Source organism: Opisthocomus hoazin, chromosome 1, assembly GCF_030867145.1.
Source record: "Opisthocomus hoazin isolate bOpiHoa1 chromosome 1, bOpiHoa1.hap1, whole genome shotgun sequence".
Classification (NCBI taxonomy): domain Eukaryota; kingdom Metazoa; phylum Chordata; class Aves; order Opisthocomiformes; family Opisthocomidae; genus Opisthocomus; species Opisthocomus hoazin.
This window is the reverse complement of record NC_134414.1, coordinates 115,208,154-115,223,059: the sequence shown is the minus strand read 5'-3', so window position 1 is coordinate 115,223,059 and position 14,906 is coordinate 115,208,154. Positions and strand designations below refer to the sequence as shown.

Here is a 14,906-nt window from a genome sequence, read left to right as displayed (position 1 = left end):
AGGCTGATTCCAGAGACACTACAATATCCCAGATTTTTCTAACGACTTCTTCCAGTGACCTTCTTAAATAACGGGAAAACTTAATTTCTGCTGCTTTCAATATCACCACAGTCACCAAAAGCTTGCTCAGGTCTACTGCTACAGCCTTTCAGAGGACATGGTGACATAAGGGCCTGCCCATTTTGTTATGCTCAATGAAGAGAGGAAAAAAAAAAACACGTAGAAAATGTACAAGGAAAGTCTGGTACTATTAAGAATATTTTACTTATGTTGTTTCACAAGTTTGCTCTACTACCTCACCTCCAATTTCCCTTATTGCTTAGGGCAGCTCTCTGTAAAATGCAACTCAAGGCACTGCACAAGTTCAATAAGACAGTTATTTTCAGGATCTTACTAATCTCCAAAGGCAGGGCTGTGCGACTGCCAGGATAGAAACATTAAAGTGACTGCAATCAACCGTAACAGTTAACTTCTTTGTGTAAATTAGGCATGTCCTCTGTCACACTGGGGTATAACTAACAGGAAAATTTCAAAAAAACAAACAAAACCCCCACACCAACCACACCCTCCACACTCTTTGCTTAGCCATGTAGCCTTTTTCTTCACAGACCTTACAGTAACTCCAAACTGTTAAAAGCTGGATTTCAGGGTGTGAAGTAATGCCCTGTGGGGACATTTAAGTGGTCAAGAGATATTTCAAAGAATGCCCTTTCTTGCTAGGTTGCGTGTAAATGATATATACTTACGTTCTTCCCTGCTGTACTGAGGATGCCTTCTACGGACACTGCTAAGTGAATCACCTTCACCTTTTTCAGCTTTCTGGACTTGGTTGTGATTAGACCACAACACACTGCTGCAACAGAAGGTAGCACCTGTTTCTTGTAACACCCCAAGTCTGAAATCAGTGGGTTCTCTTTGTTCCAAAAGACTTTGTGAGCAGCTCGAGATGCCTCCAGAATTCCCATCTATCCATTTTGCAGAGTATCTGGGTACTGGGGAGTCAAACTGCGGGAGTAATTTTCTATCAGTCTGATGTCTGAAGTTAAAAAGCTGGTGCTGGGACGTTTTTGAGCTTTCGGGATCAGAGTCTAAATCCTTGTTTTGTGCATACTGTATGATCCAGTTAATTTTTTTGCTCAAGATATTTTTTACTTCTGCATACGGACTTTTAGAGAGCTTTGATCGTGGACAGTCCTGATTTGCTATTAAGTGGAATTTTTCAAAGCAGTCTCTGTGCCCCCTTAAAGATCTTGTATGTAGAAGATCTGACTTTGGTACTCCTGTAAAGACACAACAGAAAAAAAGTTCGTTTACTGTATACTCAACTAATTTTTCAAAATCTTTACTCACAAGCAACCAAGAAAACAAAAACTTAACTGGTGCTTTCCTGTTAGCAGTCTAATCGCTGAAGTAAACAAGGATACCATAAAATTTTTGGAATTCCACTCAGTCTTGAGTCCTCAGCATACAAAACATTTTGCACACAGTAATCTCTAGTGCAGGACTTCCAGATTACCTGCACGTGCCTCTTGGATGATAACGCAGATGAAGCCAGCTGCTAACTCTGTACATACCGCATCACATCTATACACAAGTGTATAAGCTGTAGAAGTAAAATAATCCCAACTACGTATCAGGAAGTTCTATAGAACAATACTGAAGAGCATTTGAGAGCAGTTGTTCAGGCTCCCATCTTCTGTTGATAACGTTATGAGCTAACTGCTCCAACAAACACTGCACCCTGCAGACATGTGTCATTCAAGTGGCCAAACACTGATTCAGGCTTTAGTCTCAGTTCATTCTTTTGCATTGGTACAAGCCTGTAGCCTAGCAGGAGAAGCAAGTTCTAATTCTGGTGACACTTGCCAACATTAAACTGTCCTGAAATTAACTTCATGCTTATTCTCCTCTTTGCCTGTCCTCCTTCAAAGACTATTCAAATAGCTACAGCAGGTAACTTACTCAAACCTCAAAGTAATTGATAGTGATTGACAAGTTAAGAAGGAACACAATCTGTGAAGATCTACAGTTGGTGAGTGAACACAGATGGTACGACAAATGACTGTTTCAGAAAGTTAATAGTACGCCAGTACAAAATTACTTTCTGCAACTTCAGTGGATACTTCTTTTTCTTCAGCTGCACCTACGCAGTACACTCAGCACCCAAGTTCAGAATATTGAACAGTTCAACATTTATCTCAACACCCAGTATACCACTTGGGAGGTTCACAACATAATGAAAACCAATTCCGTCAAACAAATTCCTCATTGCAAATAACAAATAACATACCTGTGAACCACTGGCTGCAAGTGCTCAATGCTTACTAAAGCCAGAATATTTAAGTCAACATATGATAATGTAATTTGATCTTTGCAACTAGGTGACATGAACCATGCTGCAGCCATTTTACCTTTTAGCACAGAAGGAAGTATATAAAAATACTTAAATTAACCATGAAATGCAACAGGTAACAAAAACCGATTACAGAGACTTCAACAAGCAATTAGCAGAAAGCTACATGTTAAAACAATTCTCAGTTATATCTGATTTATCCTCTTAAATTCTTGTGGTAAATTTTAAGTCATCTCCTCCAATGATTAACAAATGATTAAGTGACCGTTAACATTTTTCAAGTGATTAAATTCTGCAAAATCCCAAACTACTCTCAAAACTAAGCTACAAAGCTAAAACTCTTAACATGAAATTAGTGAAAACAAATCCAAGTATTTCACTTTGATTATCTCACTCGCTGGTAACTGGTATTTGAAGCTGGGAAGTTCAAACATTGAGAGCAGCCATTACAAATTTTTGATTTTTCACTCTTTGGGCAGCGCTAAAACTCAAGAGCATTACTGTTCTGGTCAAGCTTAAGAGTGTACACAAAATTTATGGGGCAAAATGACAAAGAGCAGAAAATGACAGAGGACAGCAGTGGAATTTATTTTGCTCTTAGTAGCATGGGAGAAAGGTAGGGTCACGAAAACAGACACCCCTTCTGTCCATGAACTAAGTACTAGAACAAACAAAAAACACATCCTAACCAGAGGCATCCTTTAAGAAGGAAGTTCCTGAGCAAAGTACAAAGACAGATGTTGTCTTCGTAGGCACAGAGTCAAGATTCTCACTCCACGTCCCACAATATTTGTCAACATCTTTCAGCAAATAGACATTCACCAACTTTTCTTAAGCTCTACATGACCTACTGCCTACTTGCAAGGCTGTTTTCTCTCTAGCTCTACAGAGACTTTAAAAAAAAGCCAAAATAAACATTTCTAGTGAAAACAATGAAAAGATAAGTAACTTGTTCTCATGACCTATAAGTACAATATAAATGTAGCAAGTCTGCTTAACTCAAGCAGCACAACAGAAACCCTTAAGTCTTCAAGCCACCACAGAAGAGCAAGCACTGCCAGTTGAAGTTACAAGGTATATATATTCACAACACTGCAAACCCTACAAAAATAGACTGATTTGTTCAATGTTACTTGCTTTACCCAAGTGGTTCTTCAACATGCTACACTGCTGATGCTTACAGTGCTTTCTTTTACTTACAGAAAACATCATCGGATTGGCTGAAAAACAAGTTTCACACACTTTCCTATACAATAACGCTCAGGAACCCACCTAACAATTTGACCACGAGATGAATGAATGAAGCCAATGCCTTCTGATCACAGAACAGCATAATCCTGTCTAAAGTAAATACTTGCAGATTTGTTGAAGAGGAGTGAAGAAAACTGCAGAAAGCACAGTTAGCAAACCTAGGCCAAATGCAGCTTTGCATAGACTGTTTCTAGTTTGTGGCTGCTAATAGGTACTAACATCTGTTTTGCTCTCAAGTATACCATCTTTCTCCCAGCTCAAAAATCAAACATACCTACTAAGTTTTTACTTCTCGTTCTCCGTTGCATCCCCTTCTTCCTCTAAACTGGGGAAAGCACTACTGCACTGTTTCTATTAAAAACAGAAAAAACTGAATCTTGCAAGTTTAATGAGATATTCCCAGAGCAGTCCAAGAGGCATGGCCTCCGGCAGTTAGGGCCTCTGCTTCATGCATCTGAAGAAGAAGGTCAGAGTACATTTCCCTCACATACACACTCTCAACAATCACTGCTGGGGCAATTGCAAAAGAAACACCTGCACAACAAATCATAGAACACTTCAGTCTCACTTTAAAAAAAAAAATTCCTTTGGGGCTTTCTGCTTCATTGTTTCTAGGAGAGCAACATGTTACTTGTCCAACAGGACGAGGGTGAGAGAAGGCACAAAATAAACAACACACAATTTCAGTTACACTAAAAAAGAACAAGTGGAGCATGACTTTATGAAGCCCCATCTGACTCTTATGTCTAAGTTATAAGCTCAAGGTGACTCAAGTTTTTCCTTCTGACAGATTTATCTTTAAGAGTTCTGAAAATTGTTAATTTCCCCATTGCAGAGGCATGCTGCTCAAAGCTGTCTAGAACTCAACAATATCAGGTATGCCTGATACTAGCAAACACTAAAGAAGAAAAACATGTTATTTCAAAAGCCTAAGTTTTGCTATTTATATGCCACATATTAGCCATAACATCACTATTTCCAAACATAGAGCAAATTATTACAAAACACTTCCAGTACAGAATAACCCCCCTCCACCCAGACCAGAATTTACATCCTTCCCCATCTCCTACTTCACTGAAAAAAACAGAGTCTATCTAAATACTCTTCAATACAGTAAGGAACAGAAAATGTACAAAACCAAACTGGTTTTGTACAGAATTGCTAACAGACTTGCTTCAGCTTTCACATAACTGGTTTAGATTTCTACTGTAATCAACACACACAAAATACCCCTAAACCACCCCCCCTCCCCCCAAACAACTCTCCATCTTTCTTTTGTACTAAGGTGACAATTAGTCCTTTCCTACACACAGAACATGAACAACATCAGCCACCGACCTCCTGGACCCGCATCCCAAGAGCTCAGCATTCACAGCAGCTGCTGTGCCAGCACAAACCAGTAACGACGTACCAGTATTACAGCAAGTAAGAGTACATTTCTTTGACACAAGTCCTTCTGTTACAGGCAATACCATCAGCTTTATGAGGCAGAAAAGATGCCTATTTCTTTTTGGTAAGACTTAATACTCCACTCAGATTACTTTGTGTTTTTTCCTTCAAGGCAATTGCAAAAAAGTCTACCAGCTGGTAAACTGGCGTGGACCAAACAAATGACATATCAAGATGATTCAGTTTTACAAGACACCTGACTTCATTGAACACTATACACAAAGAGAAGAAAAAAGTTAAGACTTCTGTACATTACAAGAAGTAATATCATCATTTTGGATAAACAGCTATTCTCATTTCTGGGGATTTTCACAGGGTTTCAGTTCTGTGTCAATGTTCCCTGTTTGCCAATATCCATCTCAACCTTTTTGTTTTCTGGCTGGTTCTTAAAGTCAGCCATCACACAACCATCAACATTTTTTTTCCCCTCCCATTTGTAGGTATCTGTACGTATGTGCCCCCCTTGTCTTACTTTCCAAGAATAGGATTGCAGACTATGTTCAAGTATGTCCTACCCTTCAGAGAAGGAAAAAGAACCTCAAAAAGCAGCAAAAGGCCCACAGCCATCCAGAGCAGGAAGGCAGGAAAATTTTATCTGTAGGGAAGAAAACCACCAAAATTCAGTAACATCTAGAAGACGATAGCTAACTTAAGACAGCAGATACTATTAGGAAACAAGCTCATGCCAGAGATCATTCATCAAATGGACAGATGCACAGGATGATGCCAAACTTCAAGACAAATCATAAAAAAACGACAGTGTTTACCATACATTATTTGCTTCCGATTCTGGTAACCTGTGTGTCTTAGATGAAACAGGAATGGTATCACTTTACTCAGCAGCATCTCTGCATGCCAAACACTTATACAAGCAGTGCTGCTTTTTTAAAAGCCTAGTATTTAGGAAAAAAAAAAAAGAAACAAACAATATTTCAACTTGTAAGCGCTGCAAGGCAGAAACTCTTCCTCTATACTGGTACAGTTCTCAACACACTGAGTCCTGACCCACCCCTGCAAAATAATTTTGTAATGAATGAAGAGCGATCAGGCAATTTATAAAGCAGTACACATTTTTGTAACTTCTAGTTATTCATAAGTGCAAAGTAGCAGAGAGCAGGGAGAATATTTACCTTATAGCCAGGTGTGTAATCAGATTGCAATAAATTCTACTCCATTTTAAAGCATTTGCACTTGAAAGTAAATCAACTTCCATCATATTAAAGTCACGATGTTTTTTTTGAAGGGAATCAGTCAATAAAGACTTTATTTCTACCTTTGGAACTGATTCTTCAAAAACTATGTATAACTCTTCATGATAGGGAATTAAGTTGAAATGCTTGCTCACATTTATCTATAAAGCCGGCTAGAATAGTTGCCTTATTTGGAGATTATAATAATAATGAACAAGTTCAATTAAAAAGGAATAGTCTTGAATACAAAGACTACTTAATTTGCTTCACAAACATTTTCATTAAAAAAAAAAAATGGAAACCAGTGATCAGAGCCTGCCTGTTTATCTTCCACAGTGAGGTTGGTTTTTTTTCATTTATATGTTATTCTTTTCTAAAAAAAAAAACCCCTTCTTATTTGGTCTTTCAGCTCCATCAGTTAAAAATAATGTGAAACAAAGCCTGCATTCCCTTCTCAGCAACTTACAATGCAAAGCTGGAAACTAATGGCTTTTGCAATGGTGAATAACCTTAGCTTGAGCAGCTGAAGAGGAAAAGCACCCCCAGAATTAAAGACAGAGTGAACTAAAATTAAGAATACTTCTAGACACATGAATAGTCAATTATCAGTAAGTCTGTACTACAACATTCATTAATTAAAACCATATTAAAGTCCCTTTAAAGAATTTACGAAGACTTATGGGTAAGACTTCTACCTGACTGTAGAGAAAGGAAAAGAAAAGCTGCATTCTCAGTATAATGCTGGCGTCCACCATAAATATAACTTCCGTAAATAAGAACAGTCAAAGCAGAGTAAATATACTTCATAATACAAATTTGTACCGTACTGGCCATGTGGGTGAAATACTCTTGTTTAAGGCGGAACACTTAGAAAAGGTCCGCCTCTTGTTTTAGCTCGTTGTGGAGACTGCCTCCACAATCAGTAAAGAAACTCTTCCTGGGCACGATTCACCTCATCCTAAATAGTCGCTTCTAGAAATACTTGTGGTAAGCACCGACGCCTTTTTCCTTAATCCTACAAGCAAGCAAGAACCCTCGTGAAGGGTGCCAGTCCGTGGCTGCCTGCTTTCAGAGCCCTGGCTTTCAGCACGCGCCCTGCAGTGTCCCAGCGGCTGCACCCCTCGGCTGCCTGCCCCACACGCCCGCAGTGCCACTCCGAACAGGGATGTTGAACTGGCTCACGAAACCGCTGAACAACTGCTAGTGTCCACCAGGAACACGCAGAGCAGATGAACTCACACTTGTTTTGCCTGGTGCACAGGGCTAAGGCCTGCAGCAGATGGGGAGATGCTTCAAAAGACAGTAAATGTTCATGTCAGTTTTAAGCAACTGCTGCATATTGGTCTGCTTGTTCAGAGCGCTGAAAGAGGGCGGGTTCCCATAACAGAAAAGCAGATCCCAAGACCTGTCCAAAATACATTAAATAAAACCAGCCCGTGATGACCTAAGACACCAAGTCGCTCTCACGTCTAAGCGACCAAGGGTGGGGAAAACTGATTTTCCCCAGTTGTAGCATTCTGCCAACACTAAAAAATGGGATCATTAGAGATGTGTATCTCCAACACATCTGCCTGAGAAGACTTAAAGGCAACTGCTATTTTTAAGTGTATGCATGCAATTTCATTTGAGAGTTAAATCTTATGATTTATTAGATTGGTGAAAAGGAAAATGCTAGTGCCATTCATTAACTTCCAAAACCAAACACATGGTAAAGACTAGATACTATCTTGTTCATAAAGTTCTCTCCTCACTTTCATATGATAAATCCAGTGAATTCCACACATCAAGTGTGTACACAAATCATCTCCCACTGCATTTCTATTAGCTCATTTGTATTTTGGCACATAGCAAAGACACACTATTTATGATAGAACAGAGATTCAATTGACCCTTTAAATACATTTTCAAAATTCATGTTCCCTATAAACTACTAAGAGTTTACTGCTGCATTAGACAAGCCTACACATTATGATGAAAACTTCACCACAGGAACTTCGATGTTAAAGATGTCTCACACTTTGTAAGAAAAATCAGTTAAACTGACCATGAAGAGAACAGCAGCTGTGAGACAGTATTTCTGTAGTCTGGATGATGCCAGGTAAGTAACATTAACTGCTCAAATTACTTGTTTGCATGTACAAATCTCCCAAATTTACACGTACAAAATTCAAGAATGTACTTTTTAGAACTAGCCACACAGCTCTACTATCGCTCCGTGGTACTTACACAGCACTTACAAGATGAAGAACAGCATCTCCAGCTATGTTTGGACTTGAATTCGTAGTCAAGAGGTTTACTGGAAACTGCAGCTAGTTCCACAAGTCCGTTCAAGTTTGCAGAAATGAGTCATACCCGTGGCCTCCAAATATTACCTTCAAACAAGTTCTCATCTGTCTAGCCTAAAGGGCAGTGATGAAATTTTTTAGCTTTTGTTGCCAGAATAATATATTTGATTGGTTATTATTTCATTAACATTGAGAAAAACAAGGATGTGTAATATTTTGGAACAGAATGAAATTGAAACAGCAGTTTCCAATCCTTTCAGCTACACCTTATAACTCTTTTTACTTCAGTGAGATATTCTTCTGCAGGGTATAAGAATGAAAAAAAGTGACATTTGAGTGCTTACATATTAACAACTATTTTTTTTTTTTAGATGAACACAAAGAACACAGAATGAGGATGTTACACAAGATTTTATGGACCTTAACAGGAAAAAAGCTATGCAATAAGACAGATTTGTTTACAGCATCTTTGTCTCAATCTGAGATGCTGATCAACCTGATGCTGAAATTGCCTCAAATGCTATGAGTCTATCAGCACTTTAAAGGACCACGGAAATGTAATTACATTAACGTAAGTCAGGGGAAGAGATTCCCAGTACTTCCACTATCTCTCCTTTTATATTACAAGACCAAGGATACAGACTTCTTGTCAGCTCTTGTTCAACTTTAAACAGAAACAGAAGCAAGACAGTTGGCTTGTCAGCTAGCATTCTCCAAAGTATTATCATAGTTAGCAGCACCAGACAAGCAAAAGAGTAAATAAAAATCAGCTCAAACAATTAGACTTTCCCCTTCTATTACGGCTTTGTCTCTGTTGCAAATCCTTGAACTTCAGGAAACTCACAGATATTTAAATAATTCTGCATTAAGAAACACCAGCATAAACCAGGTTAAGCTAGATACATTATCTATGACGAACAATGCAAAACTAAACCGTAGTTATTACAGACTTTCAACTCTGAAGCCTTCAGAGACAAGTCTGATGTTTGAACAAATACATTCAGGTACTCAGTCCCTGAAGCTGGGATTTCCACGGGCACTGCACAAAGCGTGCACTGACGGAGGAGACATCTCCACTGCACAACGCATTCCCACGTAAAGGTGCCTGAACGACTCCAGGCAGCACCACAGGCAGCACGACTGCTTAGCGCTCCCGCAGCCCCTGCGTGCTCTGCGAAGCACGGGCGAGACAGTTACACCCTCCAAACAGGAGAATCTGAGCACGGCCGGGTATCTCTGTACAGCACCGCATCCTTACATGGAAACTCAACAACTGGAGTTTTAAAGCAGCTGGTAGGGACACCCTACCCAGTCAGAAGGGTTTGTTTTGTTGATATATACACATGCAGAAAGCTTTTATACACACACAGACTGACACTTTTGTGTGTTCACATATTTGCCCCGCTCCCCCCCCCCCCCCCCCCCCCCCGGTTACAACTGCAGATCTGTTGTTAACACCATGTATTTGCTACCAGAGTTCAGTTAATTTTTTTTCCCCATACTATAGTGAAATCAAAAAGGAGAAGAAATTTCTCTCAAACTAATACACAACACAGATTTCCTGGCTTATGCAATCTAGTTACATACGAATTTAAAATGTTTCCTGTTTCAATCCACAGATTACTGTGACACCTACTCAGAAAAACAAAACAGTACACAACAATCACTGATGTTCACTTTGTCTGCACAAGGCAAACAAAAGTCAGCATCAAACTCCATCAGAACCACACCACCAGGATATTCTAAACCCCATCTAGAACTTTAAAACCACTAAACAGAATCAGCTTTGTTTCTTGCACATGAAATACTAGACAAACACATTAAGTATTTTTGCATATTTTAAAGTTTAAGAATCACATTAGCATTCTGGTGTGCTAAACCACCTCATAATGACCCCTCAGCCACAGAAGCCAGCTTTGCAATGAAGTATTTACGGGCAGCTTAGTCCACTCAGCTTCCCCGAGCATAAATCCTCAATTGAAATGAGCTGAAATAGCTAGTGCAACAGGGACAAAAATACTGCCCTTTCAAGACATCCTCCACCCCCCCCCCATGCCCCCCCCCCGGTTTAGACTGAAGATTAGTACTACTAAACTCTAAGAAAATTACTCTTTCCCAGTTCCTCAGAAAAAGTTGATGACACATACCAGGAGGAAGTTTAAACCTGCATTGTGACTTTCTGTTTGTGTGCTCATTTTCCCTTTTCTCCTTACTTTGCCAATACTCCTTCAGTCAACTGCAGAGAAACAGACCCTATAAATCATATATATCACTCCTGAACAAATTCTGTGACAGACACCACAGCTGAACTCCAAGCTGCACTCAAACCACTGGTCTGAGTGCATCAACTAGACTCAGTAGAAGGCACAATCACATTTTAGGCTAAGCTATCATTTTATTTCATTTAAAGACAAAAATCTAGTATTAAAAAAAGAAGGAGACATGATTTCTGATAAAAAAACAAAGGTTTTATGACACTGTAACTAACTTCTTCATTCAGAAACTCAGCAGTTATTTAATTAAGACAGACCACACACTAAGCTTTCTGTCTAGTGGTCTTTCTAAAGGACTACAAGAACAATTTTAATTTGTTTTTTTCAATTATGTGTCATTATCGAGCTATTGTCCACACGTAATAAAGGTTACAGAAAAATACCCCAGTGTCAGGAAGGTAAAGGCTGAGACACATCACAGCACTGATCCAGGAAGAAGTCTGTTGAGTCACTACAGATGGGGATGGTTTCCGATTTGCTCATTTCTGATTACTCATCTTACTTAAGCAAGACAATCAACAACATTACCATCTACACGCAAGCAAACCTGTATTGCTGTTGAACTCACAGATGTCAGAAGACGCAGATTCACCAATACTCAACTATAATGTAGTTAAGCACACCTAAGTCAATGACATTTCTGTAGTGTTTTGTTTCTATATCTTTGAGAAAGTCTGTTTCAGAGGGTATTCAGTTGGTTAAGCCTTGGGCTAGATCAGTTTCAAGTGCCTGGATTTACTACAGACAGCTTTAAGCAATCAGATGCTGGCACCAAGGGCAACAGAATCGTTGTCAAGAGTTTTGTTAAAGCACTAGAATATGTCAACCTTTTAAAAATGGAAATTGGGAAACCTATTTCCAGAATTTTATACATGGAAGTTAACAGGGTGCTGCAAACAGTGGGAGTACTTCAGCATGCTGCAAGATGCTGAGCTGTGACTAATAGCCTGCCTGCTCTTGAAGAGCAGCTATTTCCTACTTCACTTAAGGAGAAGTAACGCATGTACACCAACACCAAAAATGAGCAAGCCTTAAGCACCATCCTAGCTGTCGCATTAATATCTTTTTTATAATAGCCTATTTCACTTCCTGAATTATTTGAAAATATATGTATGTTTTAATTGTTTGGATTTTTAAATGACGTGAAATAAAAAGGCAAACTACTAGCAAGAATGACACTTAAGTGTGGGATAGCACACCTACAGAGATGATATAACTTGCAGTTGATTCTATTCAACAAGTAGCTATGAAGCTACTATGAAGCAGGAGGTTACTATGAAAACATACAGTAAAACAGAGTTAGTGGATTATCCATTTCATTCCCTACCCAGGACTGCCAAAAGATTGTTATTTTACATATATATAAATCATAGCCTTTGTCACAGGAAAACACAGGAATGCAGTAGATTTAGTAAAAGTAGGAAGAGCGTGACCATGGAATGGTAACAGGCAGGCTCATGCAGTGGTTCAGCTAAGAAGTCTTATAAAGATTCTTTATGAAGTCACTTACACGATCTCTGCCACCCTTAAGCCTCCTCTCCCTATAAAAGCAGTAACAGTACATCTTTTCAAAGTGCTACACAGAAGAAAGAATATCAGAAATTGACATATTTTGATGCTATAATGATCAAAGACATTAATACTTTTACTGTGTGAAATAAAAGATTAAGCATGTAATGATTCATGTAATTTCAGGTGAGCTTTCATCAGTATTCTGTTCAAGCAGTCTTCTTTTAAAATTAACAGAAAATTTAGAAGATTGTATGTAAAGTAGTCCGCTGCACAGATTAAGTCTTTGCTATTATCAAATCTACTTACAGCTTCACAAAAAAAAAAAGCTGTTCCAGCTATACCACATTATCATTCTGTAAAGCAATATCCATAACAAGTAACTTTGACAAATCCATAGCTAATCTCAAACAACGGAGCACAGAAACCATCCAGCAATTTCTTAATGCATCCTGTTTTATTTGTTTCAACACTTCCAAAACAAAACTAGATTCTGAACATAACTGAAGTACTTAATTCTCATCACGGTAATATGTTTTTTTATTTTTTCCTCTTCATTTTAAAGTCCAGAGAAACATTTTAACTCCACTTCATATTGAGAACCATAAGCCTATCATTCTAATGTAGTAAGAAAACTCAAGCAGACTGACAGGTTGTCTTAGGTTAAATAGTTGCTCTGAGTTTTACCAAAAAGTGCACATACACAAGCACGTCTCTTCCAAACAAAAGCATAAAGCACGCAGATTACTACCGGAGTATGGAAATACTGTTCAGATTAAAATATATTGCCTCTAGTAGCAAACACCTTAAAGGCATCATTTTTTTCTTTTTAAATCAAAACACAGTACTAAGTCAGTATTTAAAAGTGATTCAAATTTGCTAATGCATTTTTCAGATTTCTGTAAGGTTTACCTCATGTGCATTAAAGGTCAGCTGTACAATCGGAACAGCGTGTTGAACACGCACCTTTACAGCCCCCTACATTCCAGTCAGTTTTATGCTTCTCAGGTTCGGAATAAGCAACGAGATCACTGGGTACAGTGCTCGTATCTCACAGCACTTTCCAGTCAGGGAGACTTGATCTTAAGACCTTTAGTGTACTCTCATATATATATATATATATATATCAGAGATGCAGCACATTTTACTATCTGTCCTCAAGAAATAGAGCTATTCACATAACAGCGTTAAGATCTTCATATTCAATTGCCCCATACCAATACAGATTACACTAGATGGTCACATGCACATACAGTTGGCAAATACCACTTTATATAACTGGAACCAATTACTTTGTTGCCCTCAAAAATCAAGCAACAATATTTACATTTTAAAAAAACCCTTACTTGACTTAAAAAAGGGAAATAACTAACCTACTGCTCATTCATGCCCAACACTTTATTCATACATGAAGAAGAGTAACAGGATAGACAAATTATTTAGCAATCAAGGGTTGAAATTCTAGAAATACCATTTTGGAGGCCAGAGACGATGCTTACAAGATCAGTCTTTTAAAAAAGATGGACAAACTTCCCCCTTTATAACCTGAAAACTTTAAGAAGCTTTGACAATGAACTCGGTTCTATCCCACCACATGTACTATCACCTTACAAAAGCAAAAATAAATATTCTCTGATCATTTCTAGCGAAATATTGACCTGCTTCCAGAAAAAAAAATCTATTGTGCTTTAAATTTTCAACTTAAGTAAGCTTTCTACATAGACCCCTCTAGCTAGTGAACAAAGAGCCTGAATAAAGGCAGAACATTAACTACCCCTGATCCGAATGAACACGAGAGGTCGAATACCAGAAGGTGAAACAAACGCCAGGGCACTTCGGAAGCTCTCGCAAGGCAGGTACACCCTCACATCTGGAAAAGAACAGCTGGGGCACCCTCCTTGATTGGAAACGAGCTATTCGGGAACCTAATAAACTAGTTGGGGCAGCAAGAAAACTTTCCATCGGCACTCGTTTTTAATCCTAAGCCTTTACGCAAGCCTTCGGAGAAGCCGAACTCGCGCCGGGCACCGGGCCAGGCAGCAGCCCGGGACGGGCGCCGGGGCGGCAGCGCTCGGGTCGCGGCGTTACCTTCGATGTTCAACTCGAAACAAACGTGGCAGAAGGACAGCGTCTCCTGGTCGGTCCCCAGCTTGCAGACGCTGCAGACGTTGTCATCGTCCAGGTCGATGCTGACGAACTGCTCCTCGTTCATCGCGACCCTGGCGGAGGGGGGCGAGAAGGGACGGGGCCGTTACCCCAACCGCCGCCGGGCCGAACCGCCGCCCCCCCGCCACGGCCCCGGCCCCCGCCGAAACCCCCGGGGCGGGGGGAGGCAGCGAGGCGGGGTGGGGGGGGAGGGTCCCGGGAAAGTTTCCGCCTCAGAGCGCGAGGGCCAGGCCGCACGGCAGGGCCGGGGCCGGCAGGGCCGGGGCCGGCGGGGACAGAGCCCTCCCGCCACCTCCCCGCCCGCGCACCCCTTCCCTCCGCCGGACGCTGCCCCGTCCCGCTCCCCCCCCGCACCCTGGCTCCATCCTCAGGCTCCTCATTGCCCGCTCCTCCCCGCACCGGCGGCGCGGGCGCCACCGCCGGACCCGAC

At 40.1% G+C, this 14,906-nt stretch overlaps 1 protein-coding gene across 3 annotated transcripts in view; it reads right to left on the bottom strand.

Annotated features, from left to right (window-relative positions):
- The window catches only part of C1H21orf91 (chromosome 1 C21orf91 homolog), an 18,990-nt gene extending 4,084 nt beyond the window's left edge, over nucleotides 1-14,906 (bottom strand). For 2 of the 3 annotated variants that reach the window (XM_075433565.1, XM_075433574.1), the window contains exons 1-3: nucleotides 14,831-14,906; nucleotides 14,399-14,529; nucleotides 747-1,280 (exon numbers count right to left, since the gene is read on the bottom strand). In XM_075433565.1, coding sequence (XP_075289680.1) covers nucleotides 747-1,280; nucleotides 14,399-14,529; nucleotides 14,831-14,856 — 691 coding nt within the window. In that variant the 5' untranslated portion in view covers nucleotides 14,857-14,906. Of the gene's footprint in view, nucleotides 1-746; nucleotides 1,281-5,568; nucleotides 8,440-14,398; nucleotides 14,530-14,830 lie in introns of those variants that run through there. The other variant, XM_075433583.1, reaches the window with a different exon arrangement.